Consider the following 15,411-nt stretch of genomic DNA (forward strand, 5'->3'; position numbering starts at 1 on the left):
GTGACTTGCAATAGCCTTTAGTGACTTGCAAACCACAGATCCAGAGAGTGTTTTCATGGTTGCTGGTGACTTTAATCAGGGCAACATGGAGACAGTTCTCCCCTATTTCCATCAGAATGTGAATGTTGCACCTCAAAGGCTCACACACACTAGATAGAACCTACACAAACATTAAGGCAGCATTCAAAGCAACCCCCCACCTTGGCTCATCAGACCATATCTCTGTTATGCTAATCAGGCTGCGCCACAGGCACTTGTACTGCACTCCCACACTATGAGTATGACCGTGGTATGCTTTTAGAGCTGCGATCATTAGTGGGAGAAGATTTTCAACCAATCTTTGAGGACTGCGTAGTGGACATTCTCTCCAAGCCGGTGTTCTGTGCAGGACCTGCCTGAGATGCTACAGCCCTCCTCTCCCCTTAACCTGCTTACAAACATTCAGTCTCTGAGGAATCATCTGGATGACTTGCACACACTGATTTATTTCGAAAGGGGCACAATGTATTGTTTGTTTTCACCTTCCTGGAGTTGTGGCTGGAGCCGTGAATCACTGACTGTGCTTTAACTACAGAAAACTTCAACAGAACTGAGAACTCAAGCGAGTCTTGGTAGGTGTGGAGGGGGGGCTTTATGATGAACTCTTTGTGGGCTACAGATACACGTATTCAAATCACTGCACACCAGCCTTAGATTTGTATTTTTCAGACCATAAGGTGCACCGGATTACAAGGCACACTGTGAATTAACGTGTCTGTGTGTTTCTTTGTTCACGCATAACCCGCACCGGATAATAAGGCGCATTATATATTCTTCCCAAGTGTGTAATATCACTCCGCCCCTCCGTGTACACAACTCTCTCCTGAAAGGGAGAGCTATCTGTCTCTGTTGGGAGGACGGAATATTTGGACTACATTGCCTTACATGAATGCGGTTCTAGTTTAGACATTACAGTCAGATAGTCTTATAGACTGCTCAAGGGGCCGATCAGGTTGTAACACAGTGTACTGTAATACTTCGAATATCCAATGAGTGAAGCGGTTTCGTTGCTAACCAAAGTCATACTTCAAAATTTGAATAGATTTAGCAGTCAGTAAGCACATTGGTAATCATATATAAAGTGCTTACGATTATAAGGCGCATCATCAAATTTTGAGAAAATTTAAGGATTTTAAGTGCGCCTTATAGTCTGAAAAATACGGTACTATTAAATCAGACCTGCTTATCTGGCCAGAGAATCCAGCTTAGTGATCCTCACTGTACTTTACAGTGAGGACCATTTCAGGTTGCAAAGACCCAAGCCCTGGAAGACCTGCATGGGGTTAAAAACAGATTTGGCAACTCACTTCCTGATCTTGCTTTCATTGCTTAGGGGGACTTTAACTGTCCCATACCTGTCCCCACTAAGGGTGACCAGACCCTGGACCATTGTTGCACTCCACTCAAAGACAGTTACAACTCAATGGCAGATTGTTCCACAAATTTGGAGACGCTACAGCGAAGGCACAATCTCCTCTTATTTTCCGCCTTGATTTAGGGACAGTAAGGAGCTGCTGGTTGACAAACCTAAGGGAGCGGGCAGGTGAATGGGAGAGCAGCAGCTTAGAAAGGTAGGGAGGGGCCAAGCCATTAAGATATTTAAAAGCAGGTAAAAGAACTTAAAACTTTCCAAAAGAATGCTTAACACCTTCTACGCTCGGTTCAATGCAGACAGCACCGCATCTGTCATTAGACGACACGTTGACAGTAAGGATGCTACACTCTGCATAGACATGGCTAAAGTGTGTAAAGATGTTCAATAAAGTTAACTCTCGTAAGGTACCAGGGCTTGACGGTATCCCAGGACGGGTGCTGAGAGTGTCAAATTTGCAAGTGACCAATTCGCTGAGGTGTTCACTAACATATTTAACCTGTGTCTGAGCCTGTCTATGTGCCCACCACCCTCATGACCTCTACTATTGTACCCATCCCTAAGTCCTCTTAAGCAACCTGTCTTAATACATTTTGTCATCAGTGTTTTGTACTTTAAGCAAATCGTCTAGAACCACATCTATGCCTCCCTCATTGACACCCTTCCACATAGAGCAAACGGTTCCACAGACGACGCAATTGCTCAAGCAGTTCACACCTATATCAGCCACCTGGAGAGGGGAAACACCTATGTGAGAATGCTCTTTTTTATCTACAGCTCAGCATTTTAACACCATAATCCCTCCAAACTGGTCATCGGGTTCACTGCCCTGGGCCTGTAGAAGTCCATCTGTTCCTGGATGTTGGACTTCCTCACCAACAGCCCACCGGCAGTGAGAATCAGCAGAACCCTGTCCTTCACACTAGTCCTCAGCACCGGTGCACCTCAGGGCTGTTTTCTCAGTCCACTCCTCTACTCCTTCTTCACATATGACGTTACTGCCAGGCACAGCTCAAATGTTATCTTCAAGTTTGCTGATGACACCAGCATCATTGGCCTCATCTTCGGCAATGACGAGACTGCCTACAGGAATGAGGGGAAATCACTAACCAGTTGGTGTCAGGCAAATACCCCCATCCTAGACAGGTGCAACAGCCAGTGTCTGTGCAAAACACGCAGCATCTTCAAGTACCACACTAACCCAGCAGAAGGACTTTTCTGTCTGCTACCTTCTGGCAGGTGCTACAGGAGCCTATCAGCACACACAGAAAGATTCACAAGCTGTCAGAGTACTGGACTCTTGATAGTAACACTGAACTATTGGCAATAATACAGCACTAAGCCACATTTGTGACACTTTATTTGCTTATTGCTGCTGCACCACGTGACTATTACTTGTACAATTACCTGTTACACAACCTGTGCAATGTATGTTTTGGACAGTATATATCATGTGCAATAAGACAATCATTATTGAAGCAATATTGTAGCATGCAATTACGTGCTACAACACAATGATTAATACAGCAAGCTATGGAGCTTGTTGTATTCATCATCTATGTCCCAGGACACAGCAGCAAAAACATAAAGCAAATCACACAGGCCTCTTTCAGTGAAGAGCAAAAGACTTATTTAACTGGAAGACTTTCCTCTAATCACTCATCAAACGCGGAGGCCACAGTAATGAGTCATTTTCCCATAATAAACGTAACATGGATGTGTAGGAGTGTAAAAAACAGCATGAGCATAGAGAGAACACGTGGGCGCGAGCTGTGCTAAAGACATACTGTGGTTTGAAAACTGCAATCAATTTTCATATCAGTATATAACAAAATGTATAAAACTTAATTCAACTAGCGTTTTCTTTAAGTGTGATTCTTAGCTTAACACTAAAATGAAAAGGAAGCTGTTGGTTATTTTCCAATTAACATCTCAATCTATGAAAACGAATATAAAAGAAAGCCAGTGGAGGCATTTGTGATGTTCATGGGGCTGATGATGATATTTAGCACTGGCAAAACACGAAATATATATATATATATATATATATATATATATATATATATATATATATATATATATATATATATATATATATATATATATATATACTGTGGACCTTGGAGCTTAGAGTGGCTGAGTATTTGGTGAAAGAAAGTACACAAAAACTGATCCAAGCAAAGATTCTAACCCATGTGACAGCTTGTGACAGGGAAAAGACTCAGCAAAGCAAAAATAACAAGGATCTGCTAAATATTTCTAATCTGACATCTTGTTATTCACTCATTTCAGCAAAATCTAAGTTAAAGGGTAGCTTAAGGAACCCACTGTTAGAACAATATCCCATGTGTAGGAGCAATGCAACAGGAGGCATGTGAATACCACAACATGCTATTTATTTAGCCCTTTGTCCGCGGCATTAGCCCAGCTTAGCGCCAGACAAGCAAACAGACAGATGAGGAGGGACTAGCACACATGCAACACAAAGGATCAGCCAAACAAAGACAAATACACTTATACAGTGGGGTCTAATCCTACTCAGGCGAGTGCTGCAGTCAAAATGCCACATCCAACACTCTCTGCTCCTCATTAAACGCTTTCACCATCTGCAACCCCCCAAACCCCCATCCATCGCTCAGTTTACACCTCTTTCCTCCTCTCCTGACAGCTCTGCATTTTCGCCAATTGTGGACAGTAAAGAATAAAACAGCTTTAAGAATAATCCAGGATTTTTAAGTAAGGTTTTGTTAAATGGTTATAAACATCTTCAGTATCTTCATTTCTTATAAATCCAAGTTAGTTGGGCCATATATCCTTGCATGTCAGTCTCAAATGTACCAGAAAAAGTTACTAGATTTTTTACTAGTTGCCTTTTGGAAAAAAATATTGTTTAGAGTGGTGTGGATACTCACTAAATCTAACATCAACGTTGCTACAGAACCAACACTTGTTGGACTTAAAGGCTAAAGCTAACAGCTAATATCATTGAGGCAAGGCCAAAGTGTACTTCTACCTTTGTATAACAGCTCTAGTCTTAAGATCACAGTATTTGATTATTTAATTGACATTTTATGAACCTGGAAAATGATGTTACAATTGCATGGGTTGGTTCTTTGCAAAAAAGTTACATATGTTTTTTTTTTTTTTATGAAAAGATTAAGGTAGGGAGATGTTCATCATCAATAGTCTTCCTGTTTAAAGCCCTTCTGATCCAGGTAACTGTAAAGCAAAGGTCGGTCACTATAAAAGCACAAATAATTTGTACAGTGATGAGATTTATTACATTTAGTTTTAATTTTAGTTTAGTTTAGGTATAAACACCTGTACGTTTTTTTTTTTTTTTTGTTTTTCCAATGGGAGTTGTATTATAGCGGTTGAATTGTATTTAATTATTTTTTTGGCCCCATTTGGACTAACTGTTACCTTGGTCACCTATACCAACTAATTTTGCAGGATACAAGATCACATTCCACAGTATCTCATGATATTAGAGTGGCACCATATCTATCAAAGTACGGTCTGCATTTTAAATGGTGCTAACATGTTACTTTGTCATATTAAGTAAGTTTAAATGAGGAGTATAAGCCCCAGATCTGAAGCTAAGTGTTTTTGACTTTTATGTTAAATTTCAATACAAAGTAGCTTTTGAGTTGCCTTGTTGTGTTGATGGAGTCACATGATAACAGCTTGTCATTGGTTGGCTGAAAAGCACAAAACATCCATGACATTCACATCATTTGTGTGGTGACTGGCTAACTTTTGGCAGCTATGAAAACAAAAGTTGGCATCTGCTTTGGCCTAAAAAAATATTTTTTTTTTTAAGACTGCATTTGTCTAATCTCTTTTTACAAACTCAAAACACTTTACTGGTCAATCATGAACTGAATAATTCTTCACTGGGCAGAGATTACGTAAAACAAAGTTTGAGATTCGTAAAACTTTTATTGTATTTTCCAAAACACACACAAAAAAGAGCATTTTTGATGTTTGCTCGTGCTAGGACTACTTTTGATTTAGACAAGCATAAAATCTGAATCATATGTATTATTGAAAACTCTTACTGATATATTCAATTCTAGTAACAGATTCTTTAAACACAGTTTGTGATTTTAAACCCCTTTGTTGGTACCAAAAAAATGTTTTTTTTATGTATTGCCTTGTCTCATGAGTTGAATCTATATTTTCACTCTTAATCTTTAGCAAATAAAGATGCCAATAGTTATCTAACTGTTCATAACATTTTAACAGCGCATCATATCAACCATCTCTGCCCTACACAACTCTCCATTAGATCAGACTTCCAGGCTCACCCCTCCATTTCTCCCTCCCTCCACCTTCACACACTTTACATCCCCCTTTTATCCAAATTATCCTTGATTAATGTATGCATCACACACAGGGCCGTCTTAATTAAATAACACCAACCTAATTAGGGGCTGATTTTGGCTGGTAATGTAGCCGTAAGGCGGTGGAATGGGATCGAGCGGCACGATGGAACATTTATGAAGCCCCGTCGAACTCCCTGGGCGGTCACACTCCCGCGGTTTCACACAAACAGCGCCCTACTAATCTGACAGTTGCATTAAAATGCAAATAGTCCAGATGTGAGGGTTTGGTAACAAGCGCGGATTACAGTTCCCAGGGCCTTCACTAAGATTGGACCTTTTTATTTTCCACCCCGGCGATGACATACGCCGAGAAACAGGTAGCTGGTGTTGACCTAGAAGTGGCTATGCAAATATTAGGCTCTATGTGTGCATGATTACACAGGCTGGAAATCTCTTTGTGCTGAGTGATAACGGGCCCTGATGAATCCTTTTTACATCACTAAGCAGGAATAAATACTTATCATCCAAAAAGATATCCAATCTTATATCGCTGACTGTTTGCTGTGCCCAAAGCCGGGGCGGTTTATCTCCTTTTCCCTGTGCATGTTTCTCTGGGTTTAATTAAATCAAGCTCAAGTCCAAATGAAAGGTCAGAAAAAATTAAAGCATATTAATGAGCACAGGGCGAGCGCAGGGTAGACAGCTTCAGGTCAGGGAGAGAGGGGGGCTACAGACACCCTACTCTTCCTATTCCATGTTGCCGCACACACACACACAAACATGTCCCTGCGACTTGAAAGAAGCGCACGACATGAATAGTATGTAGTGTGTGTGTTGGGGAGCGAACAGCAACCTCAACCCTTTGCTGTGCGGCATTGTGAATTGATGTCAGAACTTGAAACCCATGCTAAAATACCAACCATTGGTGGTAGAAAAAGCAAATTAATACATAAATAGCCACAACAGATACGTCTTAGAGCTAAAATGGCACTAATGCCCATAGAGGCATGGCTGTAGCAACAGAGGGATACTTTTTTCTATTGGCTGTGACAAAAACTACAATGGGTTTGCCTTGGGCCGTGGCGGCAGCGGCTGGAGGAGAGAGGAGAGCGATGCAAATAAGGTTTGGACACAGATCAAAAGACTTAAGTTTCACCGCATCATCAGAGCTAGAGCCCTTCTCCTCCCTCCCTCCTTCCATCACCTTTTAGCTCACTCTGCTGCATTAATGCCGCTGCGGCCTAGAGCCCGTTTTTCCACAGGCAGAGTCCTGGCAGAAGGTGGACGCTGCTCTTACATGTCGGTCTTGAACAGAGATGTGAGCGCTAATGGCTTTTGGCGGGCCCCGAGTCCTCGGCGGACAATCTGTTGGAGCAGAGAGAGAACGCGGGGAAAGAGAGGACAAGAGGGTGTGTGTGTATGAGTGTGTGTGTGTGTGTGTGTAAGCACAGAGCAGAGATGAGCCTGATGTGGGTCCACTTGCTTTATAACAGCGCCATCTGTCTTTACAATGAGAGCTACACAGGTGATGCTGCTCTGTGCAGTGTGCCGTAGTTTAGTCATCCATAGCTTTTGGTTCTTGCTGTGCGTGGACGGCTAATATAAACAGATCATGCAAAACATGCGTATCAGAACGATATAGATGGGGTTCTATGTCCCTGAAAGGTACTTGCAAAAGTATTCACACCTTAAACTTCAGTTCACGTCGCAATAATGTCTATATTTTATTGGGATTTTATGTGATAAAAGAATAATATAGACCCAGAAACACAGCAGACAGGTCAATGATAAAGTGGTGGAAGTTTAAGCATGGTTAGGTTATAACACAATATCTCGAGTTTTGACCATCTCATGGAGTGTTGTTAAATCGTCATTAAAAGGCATGGTAAACCTTTTGAAGACAAGCAGAGAAATAATGGTAACTACAGAGCTCCACAACCTAGGTGGGGCAATCTGCCAATGGGACAACTGCAAGTCATACACTTCACAAATCTGGCCTTTAGCACAGAGTAGCAAGAAGTAATCAAGAAATCAAGAAGCGTGAGAAATCCCGCTTGGAATTTTTCTACAAGCCATACAGCAAATATGTGGAGTCCACTCTAAACACCACTCACTCCACAGCAAAACATGGCGGCGGGGATGAATTATGCCATGGGGATGATGTTGCAACAACCCTAAACTTACAGCCAGAGCCACACGTTTAGATCACAGGTGTCCAAAGTCATGCATGCCTTAGTTGCCAGCCTGGATCCACTAGGCTCCTTCAGACCTTCGTGGTATGCTGATGATATGCTGATGCAAATTCAGCCATTTGAATCAGATGTGTTGGAGTAGGATCACATGTAAAACATGTTGGACCCACACCATTAAGAAGTGGAGTGTCAGGGTTTGAGATGAAGGACCAAAGCGGCAGCAAGACGACGGCAGCCGCATACTGGAAATAATATTTTAACGAAGCCAACTCACAGAATACACAATTTAGGAGCAGGGATGGAAAACAGACGACGCAGCACAGAAAGAACACAAACCCACAACTTAAATATAACTGTGAATCAACAGAAATTGCTTCCAACACAGGTGAGTGAGATGTGTTAAGTGTAAAGTCTAGACCTAAATTCTATTGGAAATCAATGGCAAGACTTAAAACATTTATATTCCATGAAATGTACCGGAGCTTGGGCTATTTTATGAAAACACACGGGCATACATTTCAGTTTCTAAAAACGACATGCTGCAGTAATTCCAGAGAAAGGTGGTTTTGCAACAAAACTGGTTCACATTCTCTAGATGTACTATCAGTTCATAAGTGGGTCCCTTTTTTCCTGACACAGGAGCCTGCAGAGATAAAAAAAAAAGAAAGAAAGAAGGAATCCTCTTTGTGACAGAAGCACTAAGTGCAACTGCAAATGTAACTTTTCCCTAAGCAAGCGGCATCCGTCGTCCCAGCGGACTTGCCCCCTCTCTTCCCTTTTCCTGGCCAACTAGAGAGAAAGAACGAGATGGATGCCGGTGTCACAGAGCAGGCCAGAGTGACAGATGGGCTGATTATACAAACTCATCCCTCTGGTCATAGAAAAAAAAACTGTATCTATACAGAAAAAAACAGGCCTGTAAGGTAACATCCTTCATCTGCCTGAATCTTATAAATAGATGGCTCTTCTTGTCAGTATGGGGATGAAAAAAGAAAAAAAAATCACGATGATACAGATAGGTCCAACAACAGCCATGGCTACTCTTGTCTTGCTGACAGTTCGTATCTGGAGAGATGCCTGCCACAGTGTTTAGTCCGATGCTTTTTTTTTTTTTTTTTTAACGCAACCGAAAGAAGCAAGGCGGTAAATCGTCTCGCTTTGACCTTCTGTCTGGCTGGCTGACTTCAAGGGCATGTTTGCTTTCCTTTGGATGGACATGTTGCAAATGCAGAAACGGATTCCTGTCATGAGCCTGATGTGTGGATGTCAAGCTTCGCTGTGCACATGGCAGTTTCCCAGCAGGTAAGAAGCTGGGCCAGCAGATAAACGATGCCCCAAAATATTGCTTTTGGCTAGGAACGTGTCAAATGAAAACCCATTAAGCATGATCATTCAAAAACAAATACTGGCTCTAAAAGTAATTTTTCAGGATTAACCACCTCCCTTTGTGCCTGTGCCTGTGTTTGATTTAAAGTCCGGGCTGATTAGTCAGACTGGTATTGAGTTTCTCTTCGGGAGAGACGTTAAAATCAATCAAACAACAGCCAAAAAAGGAAGCATACCTGGTTTTAACAAATGAGAAGGCGAGAACTGGGGGAGGGAATGGGGCAAAGGAAAAAAAAAAATAAGATTCAATGTCTTACTCCATGCTTCCAGCCATCAGCAGGAAGAGGTTGTAGATCTGTGAGAAGATGAAGAGGAAGAGGATGGTGCTGAAGAACATGGTCATCCAGGAGCCATGATCCTCGCGGAACATTTTCAGGCGCAGGTATCGACCTAAAGGGGAGCACGACAAGGACAAGGACAAGGACGCTGCTGTCAGTAGCCGGTTCAAAGAGCGTGTCAACACGTGAGAATGGAGGTGACGGCAAATAAATTAGTGAAGGAAATCAATAAAGTCCCACTAATGCAGAGATGTGCCCTTTGGGTGATGAAACTAAGGTTAAGAACTCATATTTTTTATTGGTGTCACTTTGAAAATGGTAAAAAAATATATATATATATAAATGTATCCTCAAGCTAACTTCGGTATTTCTTTGTACATATGGATGTAAGTTGTGCATAGCTTGTGATTTAAGACATGATTTGAGATTCATGACATTTTTCCAGAGCCCTCCCCTTGAACCAAAATTGTGGGGGAAAATATCTTTCTGGCATAGCATGAGACAGATCCGCAGCCTTGTGCTATGAATATGTAATCAAACAAGCAGCGCTCAGGCTGACAACTGGGTGTGTGCTACCGCTGCTAGCTAGTTGCTGTGGTCTCATCTTTGTGACAAACAGAAAAGTGGCGTCTTTAAATCAACGCTTCACATTTTGCTCTGTATTAAATGGAAAGTTTAAATCATGCATAGATCTGGAAAATGCCAAGCGTGATGTAATTAGGCGTGCATAATGTAATCGCACAACAGCTGCCGCGTCCTTGGTCCACAACCCACACTGCTCATTGAACAGAGGCAAACAAACAGTCTACATTTACCACCAACACCAGTCCCCACCTGGGTCAAAATGAATTTGCAAAAGCAATGAACGAGAATCTACAGAGATTCCTGTACATGAAACTCAAAGGGGACAGTCTTTAGTAGCAACTTCAAGCGTTCGCTATAGGACCAGCAGTGTATTTTCCTAAAACCTTCAAGTTTTAAATAATGGACACAAATTTTGTTTTGACCAACATTACAATGGATGTGTGCCCTGTGCCACATGTTTAGAGGGTCTGAAGCCTGCAAAAATGATCTCCAAGGTTTTCAGACTATGACCCCTTATAGATCATACTTTCAATCCTTGATCTACATGTTCTTTATGCCTCATGAGTAACAAAGAGAAGGTTCAATACACTGCACCTATTATGCCCTCGATCCATCTCAGGAGGTGTAGTCGCAAACCTGTAACCGCAAGGAATTGAAAGGAGTAATACAGGATTGGCAAATTGGTGAGAAGTAGTGATTAAAAATCAAAGACAGCTGCAGAATCGGCAAGAGTTCAAATGCTGCCGCTTCGTAAGCCACGCCCCTTTGATTCCATAATCCCAGGCAGATCTAAAAGGCTCTTGTGCCCCGTGACCTCCTTTTAATAGTTTGATTTAATGATTAGGGTTTTGTGCCCAATTCTTTCAGAAGACGTAACAAGATTCTTTCAGAAACTTTGTTCAGAAAATCAGAGATGGAACATACACTATGTTGTCAAAAGTATTTGCTCACCAATCCAAATTATTGGAATCAGATGTTCCAATCACTTCCATGGCCACAGGTGTATAACATTAAGCACCTAGGCATGCATTTGTGAAAGGACGGCTCACTCTCAGGAGCTCAGTGAATTCCAGCGTGGAACAGTGATAGGATGCCACATGTGCAACAAATCCAGTCGTGACATTTCCTCACTACTAAATATTCCACAGTCAACAGTCAGCTGTATCATAAGAAAATGGAAGTGTTTGGGAACGACAGGCACAAAGTGGTAGGCCATGTAAACTGCCGGAGCGGGGTCAGCGGATGCTGAAGAGCATAGTGCAAAGAGGTCCGCCAACTTTCTGCAGCGTCAATCACCACACACCTCAGAACCTCATGTGGCCTTCAGATTAGCCCAAGAACAGTAAGCAGAGAGCTTCATGGAATGGCTTTCCATTGTCGAGCAGCTGCATCAAAGCCATACATCACCAAGTGCAATGCAAAACATCGGATGCAGTGGTGTAAAGCACGGCACTACTGGACTCCATGCAGAGCAGTGGGGACATGTTCTCTGGGGTGACGAACTACGCTTCTCCAACTAGAAATCTGATGGACGAATCTGGGTTTGGTGGTTGCCAGGAGAACGATTTGACTGCATTGTGCCAAGTGTAAAGTTTGGTGGAGGGGGGATTATGGCGTGGGGCTGTTTTTCAGGAGCTGGGCTTGGCCCCTTAGTTCCAGAGAAAGGAACTCTGAATGATTCAGTTTACCAAGACATTTTGGATTATTCCATGCTCCCAACGTTGTGGGAAAAGTTTGGAGCTGGCCCCTTCCTCTTCCAACATGACACCAGAGCACAAAGCAAAGTCCATAAAGACCTGGAGGAGAGTGTGGTGTGGATGAATTTGACTGGCCTACACAGAGTCCTGACCTCAATCCGATAGAACACCTTTGGGATGAATTAGAGCGGAGACTGAGAGCCAGGCCGTCTCGTCCAACATCAGTATGTGACCTGACAAATGCACTTCTGGAAGAATGGTCAGAAATTTCCCATAAACACACCCCTAAACCTTGTGAACAGCCTTACCAGAAGAGTTGAAGCCGTTCTAGCTGCAAAGGGTGGACCGACGTCATATTGAACCCCTATGGATTAGGAATGGGATGTCACTTAAACTCATAGGTGAGTCAAGGCAGGTGAGCGAATACTTTTGGCAATATAGTGTGTGACTGCACTTTAAAAAAAACCTGAGGCGTCAAACTTCAGTACCCAGTTATAGACTTAATATATGAGATTATTATACACTATTATGTTCTTTTTACCTGTCCTGTTTGTCACAGTGTGGGCCAAGAATACAGCATTAACAATGGATGGATGGATGGATGGATGAATAGACGGACAGATGGGTGGTTGGTCTTATTCTCAGCTGCTTTTAGAACAGTACAGCAGGTTAATTTTAGAAAAACTTTCTGGGGAAAAAAGAACATTCAACAATCGAGCTTCAAACTTCAAAGCATTTGACAAGCACTTTCCAAAGTTCCGCTTTCATGCAGCGAGCCCCGGTATTAATTAAAAAACCCTCCAATCAGTCAGCTAGGCTAGTGCACAATTCTATTTCTGCTGCTTATTAGCGTATTGCTCACACAGAAACACGCCACGCTGCATCTCTGCCAGCTGTGATCCGGTGCCAGGAGCGTCCATTTTCCCAGGAAGAACCCTTTGTTTTTCTCTCCTCCAGCTCAGTCAGCATCCCTTTCAGTAAAGAGCTCCTCGGAGGAGCGATTGTGCTCGTGTGTTTGTGCATGCAAACACTGCGGCGTCGAAGAGACAGCAATACCAGAATGCTCCATTTACTTTCCCATTACAGCCTGGCTGCTTTCCTCTCCAATAGTTTTACATGCTGTTAAGCCTCTGCTGGCTCAATGTTAATTGTTTATGCCCCCTTTGTGCAGATACCTCAGAGCAGAGAAATCTCTGCACTAAGTGCACTAATAATACAAAATCGAATGTTTAACAAAAATTTAAAACTGATCAGACGTCAAAATGTAAAGTTGTGGATGTTTACCGGTGCAGAAAATAACTAAAAGTACAACGTCTCTTTGATCAACATTGTTTAACTTAAACACCTGGATAGTCAGAACACGTGGCCGAGTTTTAGGCCACGCATACGTCTGCTCTTTGGATTTCCAGGGTTCATCACGGTTGCATAATTGAGTTGACTTGCATGGGTGAACTTAATTGCCTCCATAGCCAATGAGCCATGGCTTGGATGTTGATGCACACACAGTGTGTATCGGCAGATCTGACTTTTGAAGCAGCTACATCACACAATCAACTTAGTCCACACACACACACACACACACACACACACACACACACACACACACACACACACACACACACACCCCTACATGGGCAAGATGTAAACAGCGGTGATTCAAGACCACTCAGCCAAAGCTTGGTTTGAGTCACCGCACCTCCCTACAGTAAGGCACCCTGATAAGGAATGATTCATGAGTTCAGTCTCGCTGTGAGGCTCAGTCCAGATGGGGACAACAACAGCAGTCACAAGACAAATGGACTGGACACTGACCCAGATGCAGGCAGGAGACTTAGGGAAAACAAGACACTTTTCATCACCTTCTACCCTCGATCATTGCAAACTAAAAATATAAAGGGTTGATACCGAAGTGGTTTCTCGTATGTTTGCAATGAAAGGGTTTTTAAAAAAAAATCCTCTATTTTATCTGAAATCGTGCCTCCCTTCTTGAAGTGGTTGCTAAATCAGACATGCAGCAATGTCTCCATCTACTGGTGATGTTTAGACACTACAGAGATCTGGACCAAAAGACATTAAAGCCACATGCCGTTCATATCGGTGCAATAAAGAAAAAGTTTAATCAGCTGAGAGGTATAAATAATCCCTTCTGTTTTTGTGATGGGCCTTGATTACAAATACCTGATCTATTCATACCACTTGCATGTTTCTACATTTTATTAAGTAACAAACCCTAATGTATTTCACTTGGGGGAGGGGGGGGGGGTCTCTTTTTTCCCAATTGATGGGGTTCACTGATCTAAGGGCTCATGAAGAAACATAAGGCGGAAGCAAGTCAAAGGGAAAAAAAACATTACCCTATTTGAAAGCAAAGACAAAGAGAAGGACTTAAAAATCAAGTATTTGTTACAAAGTCAAGGTAGTGGAGAGAAGACAGAACAGGTGAGATGTGTTTGTGTTTGTGGGAGCAGGTTAGAAGACATGTAGCAACATTCTGGACGAGCTGAGGGCCTGAAAGAGAGCCCTGATTGATTTCAGCATAAAGTGAATTGGCAAAATCTAGTCACGTTGTGATATGAAGGCTGGATTATTACCTCCAGGCAATTTTTTTTTTACAAGACTGGCTTTTGTTTGGCAGCCTGATGTAAGTCAAACCTTTCTGCAAACCATTACTGATTTGTTTATTGAACTTGATGCCAGCTTCTGGTGCAGTTACAGCGGCAGCTCTTCGAGGTCTGTCTTTACCAACTTTACAAACTGTTTTGGCCCAAGATCAAGTGCAATAGGAATGGATGGAGAGCATCTGTGATGATCAGTTTTCAAGTCTTGCCACAGATTTTCTTTTTGCATTTTTATCAGGACTTGACTGACTAGTCCAATCTATCACTCCACTGTACATCTGCCTGTACGACCGCTGATGACCGGAAGACCAGGACTGTGGTCAGCCTGGACAACGGCAAGCTTACTCAGCATGCTGAGCTTCTTGTTGTATGATACGAGCTGTTGACATGCTGGAAGTTAATGTCTGCTCAATTTCATCCACCTTCCACTTTACTCGTTTTCCAATGAGGATGCCGTTTTCAGTGTGATGTGTAGTGTTAGTATTTACCATGCTCTATTTAGATGTAGGCCAAAATATTCTGCTTTGTTTTCATCTGTTTCCACCTTCTTCCACGCGTGGCTTTTGGGTTCTGCAAACACATGACTTTCTTTCAGGTAGGTGTGCTGTTGTGCTATACCCTTTAGCACAATCCTGTCACTATACCCTTAGATGATGGATTGAGCTTTGGTCTGTGAGATGTTCAAAGCTTGGGATGTTGTTTTCTAACCTAACCCTGTTTTAAACATCTCCACAACTCCATCCCGGAGCGGCATGCTGTGTTCCCCGGTCCTCGTGTTGCCGTTTGCTTATCAGTGTTCAAACCCCCGAGGCCTTCAGAGAACAGCTGTATTTATACTGAGGTTAAACTCCAGGCTTCATTTACCAACTATGTAACCTCTACAGACAATTTGATGAACTTAACTTTATTCAGCACG

General features: G+C 42.5%; 1 protein-coding gene across 5 annotated transcripts in view; it reads right to left on the reverse strand.

Annotated features, from left to right (window-relative positions):
- The window catches only part of tmem117 (transmembrane protein 117), a 69,158-nt gene that overhangs the window by 31,972 nt on the left and 21,775 nt on the right, over window positions 1-15,411 (reverse strand). For all 5 annotated transcript variants that reach the window (XM_021317459.2, XM_036132496.1, XM_036132494.1 and 2 more), the window contains one exon: window positions 9,575-9,707. In XM_021317459.2, coding sequence (XP_021173134.1) covers window positions 9,575-9,707 — 133 coding nt within the window. The remainder of the gene's footprint in view (window positions 1-9,574; window positions 9,708-15,411) is intronic.

The sequence above is a fragment of the Fundulus heteroclitus genome, unplaced genomic scaffold, assembly GCF_011125445.2.
Source record: "Fundulus heteroclitus isolate FHET01 unplaced genomic scaffold, MU-UCD_Fhet_4.1 scaffold_52, whole genome shotgun sequence".
In the NCBI taxonomy this organism is placed as follows: domain Eukaryota; kingdom Metazoa; phylum Chordata; class Actinopteri; order Cyprinodontiformes; family Fundulidae; genus Fundulus; species Fundulus heteroclitus.